The sequence below is a fragment of the Nicotiana tomentosiformis genome, chromosome 2, assembly GCF_000390325.3.
Source record: "Nicotiana tomentosiformis chromosome 2, ASM39032v3, whole genome shotgun sequence".
In the NCBI taxonomy this organism is placed as follows: Eukaryota; Viridiplantae; Streptophyta; class Magnoliopsida; order Solanales; family Solanaceae; genus Nicotiana; species Nicotiana tomentosiformis.
This window is the reverse complement of record NC_090813.1, coordinates 29,929,745-29,956,800: the sequence shown is the minus strand read 5'-3', so window position 1 is coordinate 29,956,800 and position 27,056 is coordinate 29,929,745. Positions and strand designations below refer to the sequence as shown.

Genomic DNA, 27,056 nt, shown 5'->3' with positions numbered 1-27,056 from the left:
TGCGTCTTTATCGTTGAAGGATAAAGTTCCTTCTGGTGTGTAATCTCGAGCCCGTTTTTCCCTTGTGATTAATACTTTGGTGCATTTTATCATCGGACCCTGAGGAACATCGACCCCTCCGATGATCATATGAATGACGTGTTGGGGATCATCTTGTTCACTTTGTTTATTGGAATCCCTATTTCTCAAATGATTCTTAGCTTATAAATTCTCGAAGATGCCCGTTATTGAATAATCGGGCTACTTCTTCTCTCAATTGTCGACAATCCTCCGTTCTGTGGACATGTGTACCATAATATTTGCATATTTGGTCGGGATCCCTTTGTACAGGATCAGTTTGTAAAGGCCGAGGCCATTTAGTATATTTGATGCGTCCGATAGCCGATACGATGGTGGATGCATCGACATTGAAGTTATATTTCGACAATCGTGGTGCTTCTTTAGGTATGGTATGTCTGTCGAAACTGTTCTTGCTCATGAACCCTTGAGAGCTTTGGCCTCGATCATTTCTCCTTTCATTTCGCGTAGGGTTGCGCCCAGGTCTGTTGCCCATATGCTCACCATTATACGGCTGATATCGATTCATGTTCGACCTAGGTTCTCGATTGATATCCCTCTTAGTTCTATTGATGGATCTGATAGGATAAACTGACCCGGGTGGAGCCCCGAGTTGGTCATCTTTGACCCTGATTTTTGATTGATACCGATTATGGACATCAGTCCAAGTGACAACTAGGTATTCTATCAAATTTTGCTTCAACTGCTACGAAGCCACTGAACTTCGAATATTGAGTCTTTGGGTGAAATCTTGAACTGCCTAATCGTCGGCGACAGGTGATAGGTCCATTCGTTCCATTTGGAATCGGGACACGAATTCTCTGAGCATTTCGTTGTCCTTTTGTCTTACCTTGAAAAGGTCTAATTTCCTAGTTTTGACCTTGATGGCTTCGGCGTGTGCCTTTACGAAAGAATCTGCGAGCATAGCAAAAGAATCAATAGAGTTAGGTGGTAAATTATGGTACCATATCATCGGTCCCTTTGACAGGGTCTCCCCAAATATTTTCAGCAATACAGACTCGATCTCGTCGACTTCCAAGTCGTTCCCTTTGATAGCACACATATAAGAGGTTACATGCTCGTTTGGATCGGTCGTTCCGTTGTACTTTGGTATTTCGGGCATACGAAATTTTTTAGGGATCGATTTTGTGGCCGCGCTCGGAGGAATAGGCTTTTGCACGAACTTCTTTGAATCCATTCCCTTCAGTATCGGGGGCGCCCCAGGGATTTGATCTACCCTGGAATTATAGGTTTCGACCTTTTTATCGTTTGCTTCGATCTTCTTTTCCCCTGACTTTATCCGTTTTGTCAATTCCTTGAGCATTTTTATGACTTCAGGGTTAGTCCCCGATTCTTGTTCATTTGATCTTACCACGGCTGGCCCCGTTCTGTGAGTGACATCTTGAGGTGGATCGGGCTCAGCCCTGCTCGGTGCCTCGGTTTGGCTCTGCAACTGAGCTATCGCCACCTGTTGAGCTTGCAGCATTTCGAAGATCATTCGTAGGCTGATCATGTCTTCTTCGATATTTTGGGCATTTCGAGTTGCGGATCGGATCCCACCATGGACGCTGTTTTCGGGACTGGCATGCTGGTTCGCGTCGATGACCACATGTGAATTAACGTAGATTGGATCCACGACCCGAGTCCCAACGGGGTCAGCGGGTGACCTTCCATCACCGGGGGTCACGTTGTTATTCTCACCTTGATGGCCAGATCCGTTGTCGATATGCACGAGGAGTAATTGAGAGTTCGTCATCTTTAGCCTGAAATCAAAGACACTTCAAAGAGAAAGTGTAAAATTGTGTGTTTTATAGAGATTTGTACCAAATAACCACTATTATCCTTAGCCCCACGGTGGGTGCCAAACTGTTTACCCGAAAAATGGATAACAATTGAATTTGTGCGTGGTTTTAAGGATACGTAAAATATAGCTTGGTACAAATAGAGAAAATATAAATATTGGTATCGAAATTAGCTATAAACAAAATAAATGCAAACCGAATGAATCAATCGGCCTAGGCCCTCAAGTTTGATCACCCTCAAATTGAATGGAGGGTAAACTTATACGAGAACAAAATGACTAAATATTGAAAACCAGAAGAAAGACAGTATCTTGCTTTTTTATTCTATGAATGAATAATCCTCTACAAATGATCATGCCCCATTTATATAGCAGGGAAGTTCTATTCTTAATATAATTTCTAAATACAGCAAGGAATCCCATGATAGATTAATTAATTGGTCTATCCTTGATATGCGCCTGGATTTCCGCCGAGATTCTCGCCTAATTGCGGATATTCCGGCTTTCTGTTTTTTGGCTCGATAAGCTTTCCTCGATTTTGGCCGATCTCGATCTTGATCGGTCTTTGGGTCACGAACTCGGCAACCTAACTTCGCATCATGGCTCGATATTACACGAGGTTAAACTTTGCACTGTCATGTTCTATTCTCGATAAGTCACATGAAAAACAGGCTCGATTTTAACCATATACAACGGTATTGTTCGAATCAACTTGGCTGCAACTATTCTACTTGATAACTGTTACCTTCCACCAGCACAGCCACTAGGTCACATTTAAGAATTTCATAATTCACTGGACTAAACAAATATCCAAATAGAATTGAACCAATACAAAGAGAAACATATATCCTTATAATCTATGATAGGTCTTTGTGAATAAACCTCGAATGGTAATGCGTGTTTTATAGACAGATGTGGCATATTACTGATTTCTATGTAGAAATTCCAGGAGAATCTATCTACGCGAGTCTTGAAGATTGTTACCGTTCACCTTTCTAATTATGAGAATGCTCCACCAAAATATTGGAGTAACTTACTGGAAAGCTGATTCCCCGCAGTTGAAAGATTTCAATTGATAAGATAGAATGTGGAAGGATGAGTCTTACTGTGTCAACAAAAGCATCGTATAAGGAGAAGGAAATTGCACAACTTGTAACTCTTCTGCTTTGATTGCTAAGGTTCGAGATGTTCTCATGGATTTAGGGTGTATTTGGGTCATTTTTTCGGAAAATGACTTAATAGAAAACAGTTTCCAAATAGTATTTTCCTTCATGCCAAACATGCCCTTACCACAAGTGCGGATGCATATTTTCACAACAATTCCAGCAACCTCTTAATTTCTCAACAATTTCTTGTTTACATAAAAACAAAAAGAAGGCAAAGCAATGGCAGGAAAATACAAGTCAAGAGTTGTACACCATCAAATGCTTAAAGCTGTAAGAAAATGTGGCAATACTACCAAACACACTCTTAGCATAGAAGTTTTTTAAGTCTTCCAGCGAGTTCTTTTCCCCAGAATCTTGTATCATCACACTTCTTCAAGAATTGTTCGTACCAATTCATGAAAAGAATAACCTTGGATCCTGTGGATGGTTGCACATGTTACAAGGCAAGTATCTCGTCAAGCATGTCAGAATGTCAGTTCGTCTCCATTGCTTCTGAATGATACTTTTCCAAGTCGGCATCAAGATCTTCTGCAGAAATGTTCTCACCACGACCTCTGCCCCTTCCACCCTCCTTTCTCATGCTCCCTCTACCACCTCGAGGAGGACGTCTAAATCCACCCCCTCTTTGTTGACTGTCAAATTATTTCAAGATGAAGTTACAAATGTTGGTTAAGATAAGCACACTGCATCCACATAAGAAAACAAGTAAAACTGAATAAAGAAGATCAAAAATAATATTATTATCAAGCTAAAAGAAGCTTCAAAGATGGGCATATCCATCAGTGCCACATGCCATGAAAATACCAACATTCTAAGATAATGACTACGTGACAAGTTCTGCCATATCGAACTTTCTTTGCATAATGCTAAACAATGATTTTTTTGCATTTCACTTTTGACCAAACCAAATACAGCAAATTACATAAAAACAGTAAGAGTGCAACAACACTTTACCCTTCCCTCTTTCTTTGGAAAACACAAATTACATTTTTAGTACGAAACGTTTCATTAGAGAAGCAGAAGCAATGAAAAGTTCCAGTCAAAACCTGCAACAACCAACTCCACAAGGTGAAGGCAAGGAAGATTGTAGAAATAGATGGGACTTTCTTAACACAATGAATCATCCACAGTGATACAATTATCAGAAGCAGAATACTGATATACCAATACAATTAGACTACTACTATCCTATATACAATATCTCTAACCTAAGCACTTCCAAGAATTTTACTAAGTCTAAGCCCAGGTATTTTGGTCTACATTGGATAATATCTTTGCATACTATCCCATATTGATAAAAGAGAAAGAATCATTGTCTCCTTACGTCCTTATACGATCTCGGGCAGTTCTTACCTCATGAGCCAACTCTTGGGGTTGAGTTAAGCCAAGATCTATTTTCTTAACATAGTATCAGAGCCAAACCAATCTGAATTCTTGCTCCATCCAATGTTGGATCCCTATGTTATGTTGTTCAAGTTCCAAAGGGCTGGTCCAAATGTCCAGTCCTGGGCACGTTGACAGAGGGAAAGTGTTATGTGTCTCACACTGATCTATTTTCTCACCTCACGAACTATTTTCGGGGTCAAGTTAGGCCCATGGTCTATGTTCTTAAAGCATACGATGCATAAGGCTTGACTGCTCTTTTACCAACTATAGTAAGCATGGAAATTTGCTAAATATTACTGTCAAAATGGTTTCTTGTTGTTTGACCATACAGTCCCTGTATCTCAGGAAACAACTTTTGTCTGAAAAGGTATTAAATCATCTTAGACTTTCAAAATTGTAAGAAGTTTCAAGAAGCTTCTAAGATTAGGGAGGAAAAGAAGAAACTGTAATTACATCAAAAGAATACGCTATAGACAGTTGAAAATAATGTCTAATAAATACAACAACCATGCATGCATTTATTGTGCATAAATATTTATCAGATAATACATCACATATATAAAAACAAAAAAGAGGTACGGAGGATAAAAGCATATTTCAGAATTTCCTTGTGTAACTTAAGAAGGATTCGATTTTTTTTATATAACTTATGAGATGTCACCATGATCCACATGCCAATCAACATGTAGCGCAAACAAAATCAGATATTCAAGATTAGAACATTGAGGGATCCTGAAAAGAGTGACTATTCTAACATTATTGTCTGCAATATTATATCGCTAGGGTTTTCTGGGACCACTGCCAAGAAATTGTGCAAACTTCAAGTAATCTTTTCCTTCCTCGGTTAAAAATGAAAATCTCATTGCAAACGGGAAATAGCATCCGGCATTACACAGCAACCTAAGGAGTCAATTCATGCAAATGATCCTTTTCTTCTTATTCTACAGGCAACAGTACAAGGAGTTATAATCATCGATACCAATAGATTTGCATCCCTCATTTAACTACAGCAATTCGTTTTTGTTTTTCCGGATTCTCTTCCGCTTTGCATCCTAAGTACTCCCCTCCATCCCATTTTATGTGAACGTGTTTGACTGGGCACGGAGTTTAAGAAAGAATGACTTTTGAAAGTTGTGGTTAAAACATGCCATAGACATTTTAGTGGGTTTAAAATCATGTCGCTTATGGGTACATGGAAAGTTTAAAGTTAAAATGTTTCCAAATATAGATAGGTATTATTTTTTCTGGGACAGACTAAGAAGAAACGTGTGTCACATAAAATGGGACAGAGGGAGTAGTAAATTAAAATATTTGCTATAGCAAAATGTTGGCTGTACTGGCTCCAAGCTGGGTTAAGCTCAACAACTTGAGTCCAAGGTGTGTGAATGTAATCTGAGAAATCTCATATAAATTTTGGATGAAAAGTGTATAAGGATCCATGTACGACAGAAAAAAATACCTTCTTGGAGCAGGATTTGGATTTCTGTACAGACGATTTCTAATTGGAGGAAGAGCAGGAGCACCAATGTTTGGTCCTGCAAACTCAATTTTCATGGGCTTTCCATCTAGCTGAACATTGTTGTATTTCTTGATAGCTGCCTCTGCATCCCTTCGACGTGCAAAGATTACTTCCGCAGTTCCCTAGAAGAAAGAATCTTTTGTTACTATGGGGGTTTTGGAGACTCCAGGAAGCACCTTAATTTATGCCAAATTACCCCCAAAAAAGTAGATATGCAGATACCTTTGATCTTCCACTTTTGTCATAATGAATTGAGTAACGCTTTATATCACCAGCTTCTGAGAAAAGCTCCTGTAAGAACACACAAGGCATTAGATTTCAAAGCTTTCATTCTTTTAGGTCTTTCCTCTAGGAAGGGGAGTTATGGCCCGGGAATTTCATTTGACAATTTCATGAAGTAAAGATCAATTACTCCAAACTATAAAGATCAAGAATAAGGTCTGTAACAACAAATCTTCGCGTCGAGAAAAAAAAAATCAAGACTAGAAAATTGCGTAGCAAATGTAGTATTTGATTTCAATAAATGATGAATGTTACAATCTCTATAGTATTCCTCTATTCTTCAAGATTGTAAACTATCTTGATGAACTTGACTTTGATTTTAATTCAAGGGCTTGTAAAGCTTGGTCTTAAATCTCTGTCTCGAACTCGAATTTAGATTTGATTTACTCTTCAGGTGTGCTTTGATGGCCTTTGCGAACAAGTAATTCTCTCCCACGAACAAGTAACTTGATCTTGAATGCCTTGGTATTTGATTTGCCTTCATTCTTGAACTTGAACTTGTAGCTTGAGTGCTTGAACTTGTAGCTTGTAGAGAAATCTGCAGCCTTTGATCCACGAGCTCTCTGATTGCTTCTTTTTCTTAATTCTGGTGTCTTCTAACTTTATGAAGACATCTCTTTATAGTTCTCGGGAGTGGTGTGGCTCTGCGATTAGATTGGTCTGTTTGAACTGACAAATACCTTCTAGACACTTGGCACAACTCTATTGGTTGTTGATTTGACTTGGTATGCCACCTTTTTTTGACACATGGCACGATTTTATTGGCTCATTTATTTGGCTTGTATTGCCACATCACTTGACACGTGTCATGATTTCATTCGCTCATTTATTTGGCTTGGATTGCCACATCACTTGACACGTGGCATGAGCCTGTGCTTTAAGACTAGCCATTTGGACTTTGGGCTAGTAAAATGGGCTCATCTTTTGCAGTCCAACTAAATGGATTGGCCCAAATAAAATTAGACTTTAATTTAAATCCATGATGGACTTAGATAATTAAATTTAATTTGGACCTGGTATTTCTCGAATCTAGGAACTTGTCCAAATTTAATATGGACTTTAATTCCTTAAAAATTTACAAATGCACCCTACTTCAAGACTTGTCAGAACACTAGACTTGAAGTACAAACGAAGACAATATATGTATTTGAAGCAATTGACACATAAGACAATTGTTCTCTTGGATCTTGTGGGCCTAGGGAGGACCGTTGATTTTATATTTAATAAATTTTGATCCCCATCCAACAGAGCGTGGTGCTTTTGACTAGGCTCTTTTAGAGAATAACTAATTTGGGTCCATATAATTCTCTTTCTTTTTTAAAGAATTAATGGTCCGATAAATATAACACCTTTTTGTACTATTCACTTCTTTCTTTGCAAGAAATATTTACACATGAAAGCATTCTTGGGCTTTGTTTCTTTATCACAAGCTTGCTTCAAGGTTCTTTTTTTCTTCTTTCTTTATGTCACTTTCAAGAGCAAGTACAATGTCACTTTTTTGTACTCTTCACTTCTTAGGAGACATTCATATGTAAAACTTTCTTTGAATTTTGTTGTTTTCGCCACAAAATTTATTTTCAATTTTTTTTTCCTTATGTCACTTAAATAAAAGTACAATATGGTTATTCCTTCTTAGCATGACTTTTCCACTTTGTAATGTCATGTGCTTGAAAAGTCTTTGTCATTTGTTGGCTTTATTTATTGTAAACTTCTATTTTTTTAAATGAAAGAACAATTAAAGTTTTGTACTAGTAGTATGACCGCAAAAAAAAAAAAATCCTTTTCTTTTTCTCCCTTTTGGTTATTGCAGATTCTTTTTCTTTGGAGATCATCATGTCTTTGCGATTTTTTTTTTTTGGAAAAAACAAATGTGGCAACACATATTCTCTTACAACCATGCTTGTTTTTTTGCATACCACTATGTATTAGCTTATGAACTTTTCTCTTAAAAGAAAATTGGTCCCTTCTTTCAAAGATAGCAACTTCTTTCTTTTGTCAAAATAAACGAGACCATTGCTTTATTGTGATGCACATATATCATATTTTGTGTTTGCTTCCAAACTTTGCCCCTTTTTTTTCTTTTTACTATTACTTTCACGAATTCCCATGCCATATATAGATGATTGGTTTTGGTTGTCAATTTTACTTGACTTTTGATTCTCCGCAAATAACCCGAAATGAGAAAAGTATAATTGAGTAGTGTTGGTATTCTTCATTTTGGACTTGAACAGGTAACTCATTTCTTTTCACCATCTTGGACATTCTTCTTTGTTTTATGCTCGTAAAGTTCAAGAGAATAGCAAATCTGAAGCGATTAAAATTTATCCGCAAAAACTTTCACTCATGTTGGCAAGAATTTACTTTATACAAGACGATGACATTACTTTGAACAAGGCGAAGATTTTACACCGTCTCAAGCAAAAGACTTTTTTAGGCGTAGACCGTTACACAGTCTGAGTCAAATATTTTATTTTGTATGAAGCGAAGACCACTACACCGTCTAAGCTAAAGACTTTATTTTGTCTGAAACGAAGATCATTACACTGTCTAAGCCGAAGATTTTATTTTATTTGAAGATTTGACTTTCTTTATCTGAGACGAAGACCATTACACCGTATAAGTCAAAGATTTTACTTTGTTTGAAGCGAAGACTATCACACTATCTAATCTAAAGACTTTATTATGTCTGAAGCAAAGATCATTGCATCGTTTAAGCTGAAGAACTTATTTATTTGAAGATTTGACTTATACTTTTTTTGAAACAAAGACCATTACACCATCTGAGACAAAGATTTTAATCTGAGGCGCAGGTCATTACACAGTCTAACCCAAAACTTTTACTTTGTCTGCGGTAAAGAACCATTACACCGTCTAAGCTAAAGACTTTATTTTGTCTGAAGCAAAGATTATTAAATAGTCTAAGCGGAAGACTTTATTTTGTTTGAAGATTTGACTTTACTTTATCGAGGCAAAGACCATTACACCGTCTAAGCCAAAGATTTTACTTTATCTGAGGCAAAGACCATTACACCGTACGAACCAAAGATTTTATTTTGTCTGAAGTGAAGACTATTACACAATCTAAGCTTTTGTGTGGTGCGAAGACCATTACACCGCCCAAGCTGAAGACTTTACTTTGTCGAGGCAAAGACCATTACGCCGATCAAGCCAAAGACTTTACTTGTCCAATGCAAAGACTATTACAACATTTAGTTGAAGACTTTACTTTATCGAGGCGAAGACGATTACACCGTCGAAGGCAAAGACTTTACTTGTCCAATGCAAAGACTATTATACCGTTTAAGCTGAATACCTTATTTTGTCCTATGTGAAGACCATAATACCGCCTAAGCTGAAGACTTTACTCTGTCAGAGGCGAAGGCCATTACACCGTCTAACTCAGAGACTTCTCTTTACAAAAAAAACTGACCACCAAGGGTATCTCTTCAATTTTCAATCCCCAGGGGTAATTTTACCATCTCCTTTATATAAATATGTTTGTACCTTCTCTTTTATAGGTAGAAGCACGAATCAACTTGAAAGACTCCATTTAGCAAAGAAAACCTCTCGGGAAATCAAAATAATCACCAATTTGATTTTGAATATGTTGTATTGGTTTTCGCTTCAGACAAAATAAAATCTTTGACTCAGAAGGTGTAATGGTCTTCGTTTCAGATAAAGTAAAGTCAAATCTTTAAATAAAATAAGATCTTTGGCTCAGACGGTGAATGTTCTTCACCTTAGACAAAGTAAATTTTTGGCTCAAACGGTGTAATGATCTTTACCTTAGACAAAGCAAAATCTTTGGCTCGGAAGGTATAATGGTATTCGCCTCAGATAAAGTAAAGTCAAATATTCAAAAAAAAAATCTTTGGCTTAGACGGTGTAATGGTTTTCGCCTCAGATAAAGTAAAATTCTGGCTTAGACGGTGTAATCATCTTCGCCTCAAAAAAAAGAAAAAAAAATCTTCTACTTGAGACGGTATAAAATCTTTGCCTTGTTCAAAGTAATACCATCTTGTATAAAGTAATATTTTGCGAACACAGAGTAAAATTCCAGGCAGATAAACTTTAATCACTTCAGATTTGCTACTCTCTTGAACTTTACGGGCATGTAATCCAAGATAGTGGAAAGAGGTGAGTTACCTGATCAAATCCAAAATGAAGAATAGCAAGATTGCTAAACTATATTTATCTCGTTTTTGGTTATCTGCGAAAAATCAAAAGTCAAGTTAAATTGACAACCAAAATCAGCCATTTATATATGGCACGTAAGTCCGAGAAAATAATAGTTAAAAAAAAGTTTGGAAGCATTTTTTTCTGCGGTCACACTATCAGTACAAAAGTTCAACTGTTCTTTCATTTGAAAAAATAAAAATTTACAATAAATAAAGCCAACAAAGGACAAGAACTTTTCAATCACATGACATTACAAGTGGAAAAGTCATGCTAAGAAGGAAGAGACATTGTACTTTTTTTAAATGACATAAGGAAAAAATAATAATTAAAAATAAAGTTTGGGGCAAAAATAACAAAATTCAAGAAAACTTTTACAAATGAATATTTTCTAATAGGTGAAGAGTACAAAAAAGTGACATTGTACTTGCTCATGAAAGTGACATAAAGAAAGAAGAAAAAAAGAAAAACATTAAAGCAAGTTTGTGATAAGGGAAACAAAGCACAAGAATGCTTTCACGTGTGAATATTTTTTGCAAAGAAAGTGAATAGTACAAAAAGGTGACATTGTGCTTGCTATTGAAAGTGACATAAAGAAAGAAGAAAAAAAAAGAACCTTAAAGCAAGTTTGTGCAAAGAGGAAACAAAGGCCAAGAATGCTTTCACCAGTGATATTTCTTGCAAAGAAAGAAGTGAATAGTACAGAAAAAGTGACGTAAAGAAAGAAAAACGGGACAAAAGCTTAAAGCAAGTTTGAAGGCAACAAATTGAAGAATTCTTCTACGTATTGTAATTCAAACGAGAAACGTCATGAGACAAAAGAAGAATCAAGAGGCCTGCCATAGAAAATAATAAAGTAATTCTCCTTGTTCAAAGAAAAAGACCTGCAAACCACGAAAATGATGAGTGTTATAATCTCTAGAGTATTCCTCTGATTCTTCAAGAATGTAAACTATTTTGATGAACTTGACTTTGATTTTGATTCAAGGGCTTGTAAAGCTTGATCTTGAATCTCTGTCTTGAACTCGAATTTAGATTTGATTTACTCTTCACGTGTGCTTTGATAGCCTTTGCGAACAAGTAATTCTATCCCACGAACAAGTAACTTGATCTTGAACGCCTTAGTATTTGATTTGCCTTCGTTCTTGATCTTGAACTTCAACTTGTAGCTTGAGTGCTTGAACTTGTAGCTTGTAGAGAAATCTGCAGCCTTTGATCCACAAGCTCTCTGCTTGCTTCTTGTTCTAAATTATGGTGTCTTCTAGCTTTATGAAGACCTCTATTTATAGTTGTGGGGAGTGGTGTGGCTCTGCGATTTGATTGGTCTGTTTTAACTGACCAATACCTTCTAAACATTTGGCACAACTCTATTGGTTGTTATTTGACTTTGTATGCCACCCTTTCTTGACACATGGCATCATTTCATTTGCTCATTTATTTGGCTTGAATTGCCACATCATTTGACACGTGGATTGCCACATCACTTGACACGTGTCATGATTTCATTTGCTCATTTATTTGTCTTAAATTGCCACATCATTTGACACGTGGATTTCCACATCACTTGACACGTGGCATGAACCTGGGCTTTAAGACTAGCCACTTGAACTTTGGGCTAGTAAAATGGGCTCATCTTTTGCAGTCCAACTAAATGACTTGGCTCAAATAAAATTAGACTTAAAATTAAATCCATGATGGACTTAGATAATTAAATTAAATTTGGACCTGATATTTCTTGAATCTAGGAACTTGTCCAAATTTAATATGGACTTTAATTCCATTACAATTTACATGTTTACAGGGTCACCAACGGAACTCAACCAAAGATTAAACTATCACTGGACAGGAATAGAAGACAAAAGGGTACTCGTTTAATCATTCTTAATATCTTCCATCAATTTAACAATAACTAGATGCATACACCTATAATGTTATAACCTATTAGAAAATTATTCGTTATCATAAATCCTTCTTCTATACTATAACAACAACAACAACAACAACAACTACTACTACTACTACTACTACTACTACTACTACTACTACTATTACTACAACTCAATCCCAAACAAGTTGTAATCCGCGGCATGTCCAATAATGATGATGACGATATATTAGAAGAATATATCCTTTTTTACATGATCAAACTTATTATAGTATTTTTCTTTTTCTTTGCTTCTCCTTTTGTGAATTATATAGCTTTTTACTTAAGGTCACTGATATTGCTATGAATGAAAGCTAACTAGATAACTTGGTGCAAGTGCATCGCATTTGGTTGTTGCTACACTATGTTCTCCTCAAAGGGCAAACTATTCTTGTCACTGAATCACCATATTTAACATCATTACACTAATTCCGAAGTAATGATGTACTCCCTCCAATTCCAAATATTGGACATTTAGAAACAAGAAGTAACTTTTACTTTCTTCCAAATTTTACTTAACTGCTCCAGTTAGTGGGGTGGACCACTAATTAACTGAGGCACTTAGCGAGGGATAAAGGGTAGTTTACACAAATGTTCTTAGTAAGGCTATTAAATGTCTTTCTTAAGGGGTGTGCAGAAACCTTAAAGGATTAGTAATTTGCAGGGTGGGGTTATAGCCCATTTATTTATTATATGGATATAATGTCAATGCAAGAGTTTAGCCAACTATCACTGGGCTATTCAAAGTTTAAACTTCCTGATGCTACTATACAGCAATTGCACAACTAATGAAGTACTCTTACTTAAACTAAGAGGCCCTAGAAATAGTAAAGCAAGAAATATAACCTTGATATCTTCATTTGAAACCCCATAATCCAAGTTTGAAATGAGGAGCTTGATACCGGTCTCAATCCCCGATATCCCACCGGCCCCACGGGCAGCTGGATACGCCGGGGCATGCTCTGCAAACATGTCGTGGTCCCACGTACTCTCCGGTGCGTGAACCTGTGGAAATCATTTTAAACTATTTTAACCTAAATTCACAAGAAAATTACAAATGGAAGTAACATAAGAGGCAATAAAGGAGATTAATTCGGACCGGTCCGGAGGAATATGGAGCGGGACGGTTGGCGGTACGGTTAGGGAAGCGACGCCTTGGACCGGGGCCTCTGGATCCGGATCCGGATCCAGATCCAGATGTTCTTGGTCTAGGGTTCCGACTGCTGGAACTTTTGTTCCTTTTGATTAAATCGTCGAGGGATACATCGAGATTTGACATTTTGATGAACCCTACACCAAATTGTATGAAAATTGAGATTTGGATGAGCGAGTACTGAGCTAAAGGGTTTTGAAGTTGGGGAAAAGGGTTTTAGAGCTAAGGATTGGGGAGAAAAGATCTCCACTCGGCCAATAGCTGTGTGCCATTACAAGGTAAGAAATTAAGAATATATGTAAATCTTTTAAGAAATAAAAAAATCAATAGTTGGTTATCACGTCAGTCTAACACACCGAAGGTCTCCGGTTCGAGTCCGGGCGACGCCATTCTCCTTCTCTATTTTTCTTATCTGTATCTTCAAGAAAGGTTGAAACATCAATGTAAACATAAAAAAAGCCATTTATATTTTCACACTTTAATATGTGTTATTTTATTTTATTCGGAGTAAACATATAATGGAGATAAACTTGTAAAAGGAAAAATAAAATTAAAGAATGAAGTGTTAGGCAAGAATATTTAGCCGCACAACCTATGAAATTACTTAATCAAGAAGTAGTTCTAATGCTTTGAGTTTTACCTAAGCGTGTTAAACGGGTCGGGCAGCCCACTGACAACTCAGTTCGAACCGATTTAATCCGGCCCGGTAAGGGGTGGGACGGGTTGGATAAGGTAGGGGTTGTGCCGGACTGGGTCGGGCCATTTTTGGCTACTGGTGTACCGGAACCCGGCTAGCCCGTAAACCCTTTCACGGATTTTTATCGGGTTCCAGCCCGGTATCCGTTGGAATTTTTTTTTTTACCGTTGCCAACGGTCAAAATAAAAAATGATCGTCAACGATCATTTTTTGTACTTTTAGCCATTTCGTCATGCCCCTTACTAAAATAGCCCCCACCCCTAGTAATTGATAAATTATATTTTTCGCTTTTTAAAAACTATAAATAGCCCCATCTTCTTCATTTTTTCTCACAACTTACTCACTTCCTCTACTCTAATTCTCTCTCAATTTTCTCTTGATTATTGAATTGCTTATTGCTCTCAAGTTCTCAATTAATTAAAATTTTAAATTTTATCCATTATTTACGGTAGCCACTACAAAATTATAATTATCAAGTGAAATTTGGTTACCATTTTTTTTACAAGTTAAATAATGCCATGTGCTTCTAGAGTGCGCTCACATGTTTGGGAACACTTTGAGGTGGTAGAAGAAAATAAAGAAGTTCGCAAAGTAGAGTGCAAGAACTGTCGTCAAGTCTTTAATATTTGTCAAAAGTGGGAGGGCACAGCTGGTTTAAGGAGGCATATCAAGGGTTGTCTTGAGTGTCCTCCAGGAATTCGTATTTAAGTTAATTTGAGACAATTTGTGTTATTTTAAATTTATTAGACTTATTTAAGCTTAATGTGTTTGTTTATTAGACAAGTTAATTTGAAGTATTATTATGCAATGAAAATATAAAATGAAAGCCTTTGAAATTTGATCCTAACATATCGGTCTTATTAAATAATTTTATGTAGCCACTTAATATCAATTTTCAAATTTTCAAATTCAAATTTAAAACTTTAAACTTTAAAGTTTATAAGTTTAATTTTTATGCCTTAAAATAATTATTTTATTATTTAAAAGTTTGCAAACCACTTAAGTATCAATTACATTGAATAAGGAAATATAATGCACTAAAAAAAAAATCCGGCACGGTCCAGACCCGATAAGTCAGAACCCGGACATGCCCAACTTAATCCGAAAAATCTCAGCCCACTATCAGCCCGGAATCTCAATCCAATAATCGGACCGGCTGTTTTTCCATGTCCAGTCCGTCCGGTAAACACATTTAGTTTTACATATGATGCATAATCGGTTTTCAATGCTAAGTCAGTTTGCAACTTGGCCAAACTAAGTAGCTGAAGTTATCATAATTATTCTAAGTGTAAAAGCTGCCTATGACAACTAATGTATAACAAACAAGGTATAAGGTGGGATAAGATGTAGGATTAAGTTTATACCTTGTTTGGTTAGCGGTATAAATTTATATCGCCAACCAAACAAGGTATAAATTTAATCCCAGACTTAATCCAGAATATTCCATCTTATCCCACCTTATCTCATCAAATGTGGAATTATTTTATCTCATTTCTCATGTGGTATAAATTAGTACTAGGATTATAATCTCGGGATAATTTAGTCTGTGTACCAAACGACTCCTTATTGTTATTAATTCCTCAAGTACCACTAGCTTTCCATAATTAATTTTATGTCATTGTTGCCAAAATTGTGTTTCAACTTTCAATGGGTTCTTGTACTTCTTTTGCCTTACATTTCACATTGTACTAGCTAGCTTCTACACGTCTTCATGAAGACTTGTTCCAGAAATTATTTAATTTTGACTTAAAATGATTCCTTCGTGTGAAAACAGCCCTAAACAAGATAAAACCATGTTATTTTACTGGCAAAAAATTCTTTCAACTACTTCATGTATTCTTTTCGAAAATACTTTAAAACTAAAAGTTAGAACTCGCTCGGAACTCATTCAAGAGCGAGATACTCATAACGCCTTGAGCTGACATGTGAGGTTTTTGTCTAACAAGAATTATGCTTCAACATACACTCAAGTTACGCGCAAATGGCCCAAAAACATAACGCAAGAGACTCGTTCCAAGTTTTAATGTAATCATGTGTAATTAGTCTTGCAGGACCCTCAAAATTATTAACTAATCCTTAACTTTTGAAAAGCCCTCTTCGTTGATATATCGTAAATCAAAAGTTGAGAGCGTTGATTCAAACTTGGGGCAAGAAATAAAAGGACGTTTGTAGATGTAAGGAAATTATGTGCATTAAATTGAACCAATAGAAAAAGATAATCAAAACGTCACATTAAATTTTGGTACTCCAAAAAGTCCTCCCTAGCTATTTATAGGCGCTACATTATATATATATAAAGTCCATTCTTAAGATGTAAATGTTCAAAAAGTAGCTTAATTTATGATGTTGAATAGCATTATTTATTTTTATTTTTTTAGAAAGATGCATAACTTAAATTTCTTACGATTTTGTTAAATTCCACTAAAAGAGGAGATAAGGTCTATGTTTGTCTCCTAGATACATATACATACCAGTTTTACTTTTATGTATTGATTTCGTAAAGTTTTTTTATATTACTCACTTCGTTCATTTTTAAATGTCCACTTTTGTCTTTGCACTTTTTTTTTAAAAAAATAAATAAAGTATGTACTTTACAATTTTATCCATAATAATAACAGATTTCAAAAAGTTTTGTGTTTACCCGAAAAATCAAATAAAGTTAAATTTATGTATGATTCTAAGGATACGTAATATCCTTTGATACAAAGATAACAATACAAGTATTTTGACTATGGGAATGAGAATGATGAACAGAAAGAATGAATAGGACGAAGTAAGACAAACACAAGGAGATATCTTTGTCTATAAGAAAAAAGTCTGTTGTTTCAATATGTTGCCTTCCCCTTAGCTTACAAGGATCCCCTTTTTATAATAGAGGGTCATTACATTATTTATAACAAAATAATAAAATAAAGCATATAGTGGAGAACCCATGATGATTTGTCTCTTCCTCGATTCCCGCCAAGATTCTCTCTCTTGGTGCGGTTGCAACGGCTCTTGTCTGTGAGCTCGATACTGGCTCGAACCCGTTACTGGTCGGCTCTTAGGTCTTGGCTTGAGTTCGACCTTCGGGGCGGGCGTGGTCCATTCCCGACCTCGAAGCAACGCCTTGGGCTCGATAAGATTATCGAGCCGACCCCTCGAGCAGCCTTTGGACTCGAGGCTCGTTTGTACCGTCTTCGGAGCTTACTCCTAAAATCCTACTCCGGTTTCTAGCCATTCGATCTCGATCAAACGTAGGAAAGCCGAAATCTATTTTGACCGTATACAGATAGTCCCCTCGATTCTCATAAAGGATGTGGTGAGAATAGACATGATCTCTGACAGCTCGATCGGACAACAAGCTGACATTTTATCAGGGACCGATTATGACGTATTTGATAGTTGTCCCATCAATTTAGTCTTTCAAGGTATTTAATGCTTGTCAGATGATAGTCGGCCATTTCTAATATTAAACCGACATGATGCGAGCCTATAAATAACCCTTCCATCCAACTTTTACCACTTTTACGCCTTCACTCTTCCAAATTCTCTTATTTTTTCCCTCTGTTTCATCGCTTTAGAGCCATCTACACTAGAGTTTTAGGTGCCGTCAATTTTTCACTTTCCTTTGCCTTTCTTCCTATCATATCAATGGCTAAAACTTCGAAATTTTACCTCAGAAGAAGAAAGCTTCTTCTTTATGGTCGTCCGGCGACAAGGCGCCGGTGGAGCCGTCCATTCACGACTATGTTCCCGGCCCGTGCACTCTGAAGATCGATTTTAAGGTTGAGAATCCTTCATCTGTTTCGGGTCGATGAGAGAAAGTGTCTATGTACATGTGCTCTATAACGGAGGGTCATCTCGAGGCCGTCAGAAAAGACTGCAACTGGGGTCCCGAGGTTGTGTTGCAAATTCCATCCCCGAAGAGAGCATCATCACTCATATGGAGGGTTTTTTAAGTGTTTATACTTATCCCTTCACGTTGGGACCCGTCAACCCGGTGATCATTGATTTTTGCAAAAGATATCAGGTCACCCTCGGTCAAATTCATCCCTCTCTATGGCGTATAGTGATCTTACTTCGCTTCTTCTCTATCAAAGCCGGGGGGCTGGATTTTTCTCTGAATTACCTCATACGATCTTATCGGCCTCAAATCTTTCGAGGACTAATCAAACTTCATCGTCGGGCATCGAAGGCTTTGATGTCGAGCATCAACGAAGACAAGGATCGGGGTTGGATGGGCCGTTATATTCGGGTGAGGACCCGTGACCTTATTCCGTAAAAGAAGATGTCGTTCCCCGAGGAATGGAATTTCGACCGTAAGTATTTCTTGTTTGTTTTTCGTGTCTTTTCCCGATTTTTTCTGATGTCTTTCTACGATATTCAGCTGCCCCTTGGATGCCACAAGCGGTACCTGACCTCGAGGATTGGGTTCGGAAGTTAGCCTTGACTTTCTCTTATGCCGAACGCGCTTGGCGTGATTTGGCTAAAGGTAGATGGGAGGCCAACAACCATGGTAAGGTTTTGCTTCTTGTTTCCTTTGAAGTATTCTTTATGATCTATTTGTTACCGATTTCCTTTCATGCAGATGTAACCAAGGATGCCGCTTTGAGGCCTTCGAACAGTGAAGAAGAAACCAAGTTCCCGGTCCCAAAACCGGGGAAAGATAAGAAGCGAAGAGCTGCCTCTCGGTCAGAGGACCCCAAGCCCAAAACTCGGAGGGTGAGGAGGAAGGCAATTTCCCTTCTGATTGACTCAGTCCAACGACTGAGAGAAGAAGAAGAAGAAGAAGATAACGCCTTGGCTTTGGTGATCCGATCTGCGAAAGCTATCGAGGTTGCTAGAGCTCCTGAGCCGATGGCGGCTGTATCAGTCGGGGTGAGTCCTGAAATCCCGAGTCTTGTTCGGAGCACCCTGAGTGATTTGCTTGGGGCTATGACAGTGGGTCATTCGCCTTCTCTTCCAACCTTTTCTGAGGAGGCGTTAAAGGAAGCTCGAGAATTGAAGACCCCAGATATGGGCGGAGGCTCTAGTGTAGGGGACCCTTTTCGGGATTGCTTCACTGGAGTAGATAATGCTTCCGATATTGGTGAAGCTTCTCTTCTACTAGAGGAGGCCCAACGTTTCATTACTCGGGTAATAAGTTTTCTACACTTGGTTTCTTTGTTCTTTTCCATACTTGACTTGTGTTTTTTCCCTACTGTGCAGGCCATTAGTAGGTTTCGAGTCGATCTTAGTCAGTGTGAGGCCGAGCTTCAGAAGGTCTCGGGTGAGAGAGACGCCCTACGGCTTCTTTGCAGCCAAAAGGACGAGGCTATAAAGGACAACCAATCGGATTTGGCTAAGGTTCATGAAGAAAAGGCCGAACTCGATAAGCAGGTGAGCCTCGTTCTGTTAAAGTATGGGTCAGACTCAACTATGGAAGTTAACCCTTCGTTGTCTCAGTTGCAGCAAAAGGTTGAAAAGATCGGGTTACTTCGGGAAGAAGTTGATCAAATCAAAGCTGAATGTAATCGGTGGAAGGAAACTATCAACCGCCTGGCTTCGGAAAAAGAAACCATTTTGACCAAATTACTATCGGCCGATGTTCAGCTTTGAAGCGTCAAGCAAAAGGGGTCGGCTCAAGCTAAGAGGATCGAGGAGCTTGAAACACATCTTGCTGAGGCCAAGGCGGAGGTCGAATCGTCGAAAGTCATGGCGGATAAGTCCATTGTTGTATATCGGGTTGATGCCGAGGCTGCTCAGATGGAGGCACATGAGGCGGCGGATACTGCCGACGCTCGAGCTCATTGGGTTGCCGAACTTGATAAATATAGGTCTCGGAGGGAGACCCTCGAGGAGATACACGCTCGAGGTTTCGACCTTACCGAAGAGATAAAAAAGGCTAAAGAGCTCGAAGCTGAAGCTGAAGCCTTGGCTTCTGATGATGATGATGATGGCGGTAGCAAGAGCGGATCCGAGGACGGGGAAGAGCCCGACAGAGAAGTGAATGCCCCTGAGGATGACCAGGAAGCTTAGTTCCTAATTTTTTTTTACGTTTGTAATCAATCATGTATACAATTTTGTATATATACAACTTGGTCGACTTGTTTTTGTGAAGACTTTAATCAAATTTTGACTTCGTAGTCTCTATGATCGATCGATTATTTTTTTTAGACTTGAAGTGATGTAGCCCTTAGGCTTGCTAGTTGAGTCAATGATTCGAACTTGAAGAAATATAACCCGTAGGCGTGATGGTCGAGTGAGTGCTCGCTCAAACTTAAAATGAAAGCGGCTTATAGGCTTATTAGTCGTCAAGTGAATGATTCAAACTCGACATAACATAGCCCGTGGGCGTAATGGTTGAGCGAATGTTTCTAGTTTGAAGTAATGTAGCTCGTAGGCGTAATGGTCAAGTGAGTGCTTGCTCAAACTCGAAATAAAAGTAGCCTGTAGGCTTATTAGTCGAGTGAATGTTTCGAACTCGGAGTAATATAGCCCGTAGGCATAATGGTCGAGTGAGTGCTTGCTCGAACTCGAAATCAAAGTAGCCCGTAGGCTTATTAGTCGAGTAAATGTTTCGAACTCGAAGTAATGTAGCCCGTAGGCATAATGGTCGAGTGAGTGCTTGCTCGAACTCGAAATCAAAGTAGCCCGTAGGCTTATTAGTCGAGTGAATGTTTCGAACTCAAAGTAATGTAGCCCGTAGGCATAGTAGTCGAGTGAGAGCTTGCTCGAACTCAAAATAAAAGTAGCATGTAGGCTTATTAGTCGAGTGAATGTTTCGAACTAGAAGTAATGTAGCCCGTAGGCGTAATGGTCGAGTGAGTGCTTGCTCGAACTCGAAATAAAAGTAGCTCGTAGGCTTATTAGTCATCGAGTTTATCTTAATTCTTATTGTATAGTAAATCTCAAAATAGAGGAATTTTCTTGGACGTTGGTAAAGAAAAGGACTTTCCTTGCAAGTCATCATACATGTGCTCGTGTTTTGTGCCTGGGTTCGGGTCAATCTACATGAGCATGGTTCGTTTCGACCATTTGGCTCTTACAATTTTTTCTATTGGAACCCTGTTGTTGTGAAATAACTTTCTTGCATCTAAACTCGATGTATTTGATCTGAACTCGATGTATTTGAGTGCCTAATGCCCCCAGTATTCGAGGTCGATTGTAAAGAGGACTCGAATATTATTGTAAGTGCAACACGATCAATGGCTGCCTCATTAAAAACCTTGCCGAAAAACCCATTTAGGATAAAACCTGTCTAAGGGAAAAAGAGTGCAACGCGTGCTTTCAAGCGAAAGATCCATCTTAGCTCTTGTTCGGACTTCTGCAGGGGTCAGTTTTGAAATGTAAATGAATATGGAAAGGTCGTACCTTAGCAGTAGTACCGTTTTAGATGTGATACATTCCAGCTGCTTGATAGCTGTTTGCCGTTTATAATGCCGAGCCTGTACGATCCATTTCCGACGTTCTCGAGCACCTTATATGGTCCTTCCCAATTTGGTCCTAGTTTTCCTTCGTTCGGATTTCTGTTATTGATGGTGACTTTTCTTAATACTAAGTCCCCGGGCTTGAAATGGCGGATCTTGGTTCTTCGATTATAATATCTTTCGACTCGCTGCTTTTGGGCGGCCAATTGGACGAGAGCAACTTCTCGTTTTTCGTCCGATAATTCGAGGCTGGTTTTCATAGACTCGTTATTTGATACTTCCATTGTGAATCGAAATCTGGTACTGGGTTCACCAACTTTGACTGGTGTCAATGCTTCGGACCCATATACTAAGGAGAATAGGGTCGCCCCCGTACTGGATTTTGACGTCGTCCGATACGCCCAAAGGACTTCGGGCAGGATTTCTCTCCATTTTCCTTTAGCGTCGTTCAACCTCTTCTTTAGGTTCTGAATGATAGTTTTGTTCGTTGATTCGGCCTGTCCGTTCCCTCTGGGGTGGTATGGCGTTGATAGTATCCTTCTTATTTTGTGATCTTCGAAGAATTTTGTTACTTTGCTGCCAACGAATTGTTTCCCATTATCACATACTATTTCGGCGGGTATCCCGAATCGGCATACGATATGATCCCAAATAAAGTCTATTACTTCTTTCTCTCTTATTTTCTCGAACGCATGCGCTTCAACCCATTTAGAAAAATAGTCAGTCATAAACAAAATGAATTTGGCTTTACCTGGGGTCGATGGCAGAGGGCCGACGATATCCATTCTCTATTTCATGCACGGCTATGGGGATAGGACTGAGTGAAGTTGTTCTCCGGGTAGATGAATTATTGGCGCAAACCTTTGACATTTGTCACATTTTCGAACAAATTCCTTCGCATCTTTGTCCATATTGATCCAATAATACCCTGCTCTGATTATTTTTCGAACTAATATATCGGCACCAGAGTGATTCCCATAAGTGCCCTCATGCACTTCCCGTAGGATGTAATCGGTATCTCCCGGGCCCAAGCATACTGCCAACGGTCCATCGAGTGTCTTTCGATATAGCGTTCCGTCCGAAGCCAACGTGAATCGAGTAGCTTTAGTCCGTAAGGCCCTGGAATCTTTAGGGTCCGATGGGAGTTTTTTGCTCTTTAAGTATTCAATATACTTGTTTCTCCAATCCTAGGTTAAGCTTGTAGATTTTATCTCGGCGTGACCGTCTTTGATTACTGATCTTGAAAGTTGAACGACAGTCCCCGAGCTCAAGTCATCTACCTCGACCGACGATCCCAAATTCGCAAACGCATCGACCTCATTATTCTGTTCTCATGGAACATGCCGTATAGTCCATTGTTTGAAATGGTGCAAAGTGACAAGCAGTTTGTCTAAATACCTTTGCATTCTACCTTCTTGGACTTCGAAGGTTTTGTTTACTTGACTCACCACCAGCAAAGAGTCACAATTGGCTTCAATGACTTCTGCTCCCAAGTTTCTAGCTAGCTCGAGACCTGCAATCATGGCTTCATACTCAGCCTCGTTGTTAGTCAACCTGGTAGTTTTAATAGATTGCCTAATAGTGTTACCCGTGGGTGATTTCAAAACTATGCCTAGTCTGGACCCCTTTACGTTCGAAGCTCCATCCGTAAAAAGGGTCCATACCCCCGATGATGTACCCTATTTCAACAAGAGTTCTTTTTCAACTTCGGGTACGAGGGTTGGCGTGAAATCGGCCATGAAGTCTGCTAAAATTTGAGACTTGATGGCCGTACGGGGTTGATATTCGATATCGTACCCACTGAGTTCGACGGCCCATTTGGCCAATCGGCCTGATAGTTCGGGCTTGTGCAAAATATTATGAAGTGGGTAGGTGGTTAATACGCATATGGGGTGACATTGAAAGTACGGTCTTAACTTGTGCAAGCGCCAATTTTTCTAGGTGTGGATACCTGGTTTCCGCTTCTCCTAAGGTCCGACTTATATAATAAACGGGAAATTGCTTACCTTGCTCTTCTCGAACTAGGACACTACTTACGGCGACTTCCAATACTGCCAAGTACAAGCAAAGTTTTTCGTCTATTTTTGGAGTGTGAAGTAGTGGGAGGCTCGATAGATATCGTTTTAGTTCTTCTAATGCTTGTTGGCATTCCGGTGTCCAAGCGAAATCGTTCTTCTTTTTGACTAGAGAGAAAAATTTGTGACTTATATCTGATGATCTCGAAATGAATCGGCCTAAGGCCGCAATCCGTCCCGCTAGCTTTTGTACAGCTTTCACGCTGTCCACGATGGCGATGTCTTCGATGGCCTTGATTTTTTCGAGGTTAATCTCGATTCCCCGATTTGACACCATGAAGCCGAGGAACTTGCCCGAGCCGACCCCGAAAGCACATTTTTCGTGGTTGAGCTTCATGTTGTATTTTCTCAAAATCTCAAACGTTTCCTGCAAATGGGTCAAATGGTCCTCTGCGTGTAGGGACTTAACTAGCATGTCATCAATATAAACTTCCATTGATTTACCTATTTGTTCTTCGAACATTTTATTTACTAGGCGTTGGTAAGTAGCCCCTGCATCTTTTAGTCCGAAGGGCAACACATTATAACAATATGTTCCATATTTGGTGACAAACGAAGTCTTTTCCTGGTCCTCCGGGTTCATCTGGATTTGATTATACCCGGAATAGGCATCGAGAAAAGTGAGGATCTCGTGGCCGGCCGTGGCATCGATCATGCGATCGATATTGGGCAGCAGAAAGGAATCTTTAGGGCATGCTTTGTTCAAATCCTTATAGTCCACACACATTCTAAGTTTGCTCCCTTTTTAGGTACTACAACTACATTGGCTAACTATTCGGGATATATTTCACCTCCCGAATGGACCCTATCTTGAGAAGTTTGGTTACCTCGTCCTTTATGAATGCGTGCTTTTCCTCGGACTGGGGTTTTCTTTTTTGCTTCACTGGTCTGAACCTAGGGTCCAAGCTTAACCGATGCGTCGTTATGTCTGGTGGGATCCCTGTTATATCTAAATGGGACCATGCAAAACAATCAATGTTATCGATAAGAAATCAGACAAGTTTCTTCCTGAGTTCGGGGCTCAACCCCGTTCCCAGGTATACCTTTCGTTCGGGCCGATGCTCGATTAGTATGACTTGCTCCAGTTCCTCAATTGTTGATTTGGTGGCGTCGGAATCATCGGGGATCACGAAGGATTGAGGGATCTTCTGATCATCATCTTCTTCGATCTTCTGGTAATCTGGCTGGGTCGAAACTGACATCTGTGATTGCTATTTGGTATTCCGTTCTCCTTCTGAGCCCGATCCCTTTATCGGCGAAGGAGAGGATATTGATTTCGCTTTCTCGACGGCAAACATTTCTTTTGCGGCCGGTTGTTCTCCGTATACTGTTTTGACACTTCTCGATGTTAGAAATTTGAGGACATGGTGTAGGATCGAAGGTACAGCTCTCATGTTGTGGATCCATGGACTTCCAAAAAGGGCGTTGTATCTCATATCACCTTCGATCACATGAAACTTTGTTTCCTGGATGGTTCTGGCCATATTTATTGGTAGGATTATCTCGCCTTTGGTGGTTTCACATGCCATATTGAATCCGTTTAAAACCAGAGTCGCGGGTACGATTTGGTCCTGCAGACCGAGCTGTTCCACGACCTTCAATCTGATGATGTTGGCCGAGCTACCTAGATCGATTAACACACGCTTAATTTTAGTTTTATTCACTAGTACAAATATTACCAGTGCATCGTTATGAGGTTGGATGACTTCTTCTGCATCTTCATCATCGAAGGACAAAGTCCATACACGTGCGTAATCTTGAGTTCAAGATCTCTTTTCCCTCACAATCGATGTTTTAGTGCGTTTAAGCACCAGTCTATGAGGGGTATCGACACCACCGATGATCATGTGAATGACGTGCTGCGGTTCCTCTTGCTCGTTTTGCTTGCCGAAATCCCTATTTTTAAAGTGATTCTTCGCCCTATCACTCAGAAACTCCCGAAGGTGCCCTTTGTTAAATAAGCGGGCTACTTCCTCTCTTAATTGCCTGCAATCTTCCGTTCTGTGGCCATGGGTGCCATGATATTCGCACATTTGATTGGGATTCCTTTGGGCAGGATCGGTCTGCATGGGTCGAGGCCATTTAGTGTCTTTGATGCGTCTGATAGCCGACACGATGGCAGATGCATCAACGCTGAAGTTATACTCTCATAATCGAGGTGCTTCTATAGGATCGGAATATTTATCAAAGCCGCTCTTGCTCATAAGTCCCCGAGAATTTTTCCCTCGATCAATCCTTCGATTGTTCCGAACTGTATTGCGTGCTGAACCGTTATTCATCCTATCTGTGACATACGGTTAGTATCGGTCTCTGTTCGACCTTTGTTCTCTGTTGATCTCCCTTTGGCTTTTAGTAGTTGTCCTTTTCTGATGCACGGGTCCATACGGAGCTCCCAACTGATCATCCTCGACCTTAATTTTTGATTGATATCAGTTGTGTATATCTGCCCAAGTTATTGCTGGATACTCCATCAAATTTTGTTTTAGCCGACATGATGCTACCGAACTTAGTTCGTTCAACCCTTGGGTGAAAGCTTGTACGGCCCAATCGTCTGTGACCGGTGGCAATTCCATGCGTTCCATTTGAAATCGGGATACAAATTCCCTCAACATTTCATTACCCTTTTGCTTTACTTTGAAGAGGTCTGATTTCCTTATTACAACCTTTATGGCACCAGCATGTGCCTTTACGAACGAATCTGTTAACATGGCAAAAGAATCGATGGAATTTGGTGGTAAATTGTGATACCAGATCATTGCTCCCTTCGAGAGTGTCTCCCCGAACTTTTTCAACAACACGAATTCGATCTCATCGTCCTCCAAATCGTTACCTTTGATGGTATATGTGTAAGAGGTGACATGTTCGTTAGGATCGGTCGTACCGCTATATTTGAGAATTTCGGGCATACGAAATTTCTTGGGGATTGGTTTTAGGGCCGCAATCGAGGGAAAAGGCTTTTGTATGAATTTTTTCGAATCAAGCCCTTTTATCATTGGGTAGCCCCCAAAATTTGATCGACCCTGGCATTGTATGTTTCCACTTTCTTGTCATTGGCTTCGACTCGTTTTGTGAGTTCCTCGAGCAATTTAGTAATTTCAGGAGTGGTCCCCGATTCTTGCTCGTTTGATTTCACTACGGCGGGCTCCGTTCTGGGGGAGATTTCTCGAAGCGGATTGGAATCCGGCCTGCTCTGTATATGAGTTTGGCTCTATAACTGAGCTATCGCTACTTGTTGTGCTTGTAGCATCTCGAAGATCATACGCAAGCTGGCCCCGATTTCCCCCGCGTTATGGGTGTCTTGGGCTACGGATCAAGTACCACCCTGAATGGTTCTTTCCGGTTCGGAACGCTGATGTGCCTCTAGAGCTATTTGTGAATTGACATCCAATGGTACTTCGGCTCGAATTTTGGGTGCTTCGATTCGAGCCT

At 39.3% G+C, this 27,056-nt stretch overlaps 1 protein-coding gene across 2 annotated transcripts; it reads right to left on the bottom strand.

The window, feature by feature from the left end:
* Positions 1-3,166: 3,166 nt before the first annotated feature.
* Positions 3,167-13,873, bottom strand: LOC104118826 (THO complex subunit 4A-like). 2 transcript variants are annotated; one of them, XM_009630188.4, is made up of 5 exons: positions 13,411-13,873; positions 13,158-13,316; positions 6,152-6,220; positions 5,870-6,051; positions 3,167-3,656 (listed from the first exon to the last, which is right to left on the bottom strand). In XM_009630188.4, exons 1-5 carry the CDS (start codon positions 13,588-13,590, stop codon positions 3,497-3,499), a joined length of 750 nt encoding a protein of 249 aa, XP_009628483.1. In that variant the 5' UTR covers positions 13,591-13,873; the 3' UTR covers positions 3,167-3,496. The 2 variants fall into 2 exon arrangements, with proteins under 2 accessions (XP_009628483.1, XP_009628484.1); XM_009630189.4 differs by having other exon boundaries at positions 3,528-3,707; positions 13,411-13,735.
* Positions 13,874-27,056: the final 13,183 nt, after the last annotated feature.